The sequence below is a fragment of the Cyprinodon variegatus genome, unplaced genomic scaffold (genome assembly GCF_000732505.1).
Source record: "Cyprinodon variegatus isolate N-32 unplaced genomic scaffold, C_variegatus-1.0 Scaffold609, whole genome shotgun sequence".
Lineage (NCBI taxonomy): Eukaryota > Metazoa > Chordata > Actinopteri > Cyprinodontiformes > Cyprinodontidae > Cyprinodon > Cyprinodon variegatus.
This window is the reverse complement of record NW_015151062.1, coordinates 160,357-162,400: the sequence shown is the minus strand read 5'-3', so window position 1 is coordinate 162,400 and position 2,044 is coordinate 160,357. Positions and strand designations below refer to the sequence as shown.

Genomic DNA, 2,044 nt, shown 5'->3' with positions numbered 1-2,044 from the left:
TAAAGTAATTTGAATACAGTAGATGTTTCTTTAGTGCATGTATAATAAAAGTTACCTTGGAAGCCTATTGTATATTTTCCTGTTCTAGGGATAGAATAAATTATAAGCAATTTGCTTGGAACTGGATCTAAAATGCAAACTGAAGCCTTAGATGAAGCTAATCATGTTGATAACTCAGGTCTCTTCTTTACTCCGAATGAGCCTCATCAGGGAGACCTGTTCTCGGTGTTAATCTGGCTAAAATGTATGTCCTGGATGAACTGAAGTGTTTTTTCTTGGGAATAACCAAATGTCCGTATGTGAGAAAGTTCTTTAAGTATGAATGGGATAGTTCCAAGGGAGAGTGTGTGTATTGGGAGTTAGCCCCACTAAGCCTGACCCAGTCAGAGCTCCATCTCTCCATCTGAGGACTTTAAATAAAAACCTTCTCCTCCAAGAGTCTCTGCTTCCTCCTAAACTCCACAAAATGCTGTTCATGCTAGGCCTGCTTCTATTGAAGGTTTATTCCCTGTAGAAGAGAGTTTTTCCTCTCCACCGTTGCTGTATACATGCTCGGTTTGAGGGATTGCTGCAGAGTCATTGACTGGATGCAATCTGCTGGCTTTCGTTAAACAGAAAAAAATCTTAATCTGATTGTGAAGTTTCATGATTTTTAGGAATTGGAGCGACATACTGTATATAAAATGAATTAAACTGACACTGCATAGAGATAAATATTACTGTTTGATGCTATATGAACATCATTAACCAAACTAAAATCATCCTTCTGTTTTAGATGCCTGTAAAATGGAACTGGACCCAAACACGGCGCACAGACACCTAAAACTGTCTGACAACAGGAAAACGGTGACACACATGATGCAGAAACTTTCTTATCCTGATCATAAAGACAGATTTTCTCTTTGCATTCAAGTTCTGTGCAGGAATGTTTTGAGCGGCCGTTGTTATTGGGAGGTTGAGTGGAGAGGAAAGGTTGAGATCTGTGTAGCTCATGGAGAACCGGTTTTGGACTGTGTGTTTGGAGCCACCAACCGGTCCTGGAGTCTGGAGTGCTCTGATGGGGGGTATGCTGTGTGGCACGCCAACCAGAAGATCCCAGTTTCCTCATGTGTCACTGCTTACAGAATAGCCGTGTATGTAGACTGCGAGGCTGGCCTTCTGTCCTTCTACAGGATCTGGTGTCACAATCTGAACCACCTCTACACCTTCAGGACTAGATTTTCTGCTCCCGTTTATCCTGGATTCCGGATCCAGACTGGGTCTGTGTCTTTATGTTGAGAAAATGCTCATTGGCTGATTTGACCATGATCCATGATACACTGTTCAGTCCAGAACTGAGCAGAACTAGAACGATGATCTTCACAAGAGAATCAGTAAGACCGTGCAAAGGCCCGTCTTTTGTTAATACTGAAGCTAAAAGCACAACAGTGACACTTTAACCCATTTCATGCCTAGTTGATTGCTTTTATTTTTCTAATAATGCATAGTTAAATACCTCCTTTACTACTGATGCTTTCCTGAATTATTTAATTGAGCACAATGACAGCAGTGTCTGGTGAACTTTAAAAGGAAAGAAACCTGATGGTTCGCTGATGGGATGAATGGATTAAAACCTTCTTAAACTGAAACTAATCTGTTCTTAAATGTACATAAAGTTAGCAGAAACGCTTCAGTGTTTGCTTGTGTAAAACACTTGATCTCTGTCGATGATGTAATAAGATGATTTAGGAATCTTGCCTTGCAGTGATGTCAGCACCCAGAGCCATGTCTGGCTCTTCGGCTCCTCCACTGGGGGCGCTATTAACCAAATAAGTATTATGATCTTATTATAAATGCAATAGGAAGGCACGGTTTTAGCATTTTTTTTTATTTTCTGCTTAGGATTTCTGCAAATTAAAAGCTTTAAAAAAGTAATTCAGATTGTGTTGATTTTAAAGTTTAATCATCATTTTTGTTCTTTCATGTTAAAATAGAAAAAATACTTAATATTTAATAGATTTCAAGTAAAAATGCAACTAATAATACTTGCATAAAATAATTTTTT

At 38.9% G+C, this 2,044-nt stretch overlaps 1 protein-coding gene across 1 annotated transcript in view; it reads left to right on the top strand.

Moving 5' to 3' along the window:
• The window catches only part of LOC107096259 (NACHT, LRR and PYD domains-containing protein 3-like), a 20,329-nt gene extending 18,837 nt beyond the window's left edge, over window positions 1-1,492 (top strand). The window contains exon 9 of the mRNA XM_015392839.1: window positions 776-1,492. Coding sequence (XP_015248325.1) covers window positions 776-1,278 — 503 coding nt within the window. The 3' untranslated portion in view covers window positions 1,279-1,492. The remainder of the gene's footprint in view (window positions 1-775) is intronic.
• The last annotated feature ends 552 nt before the right edge of the window (window positions 1,493-2,044 follow it).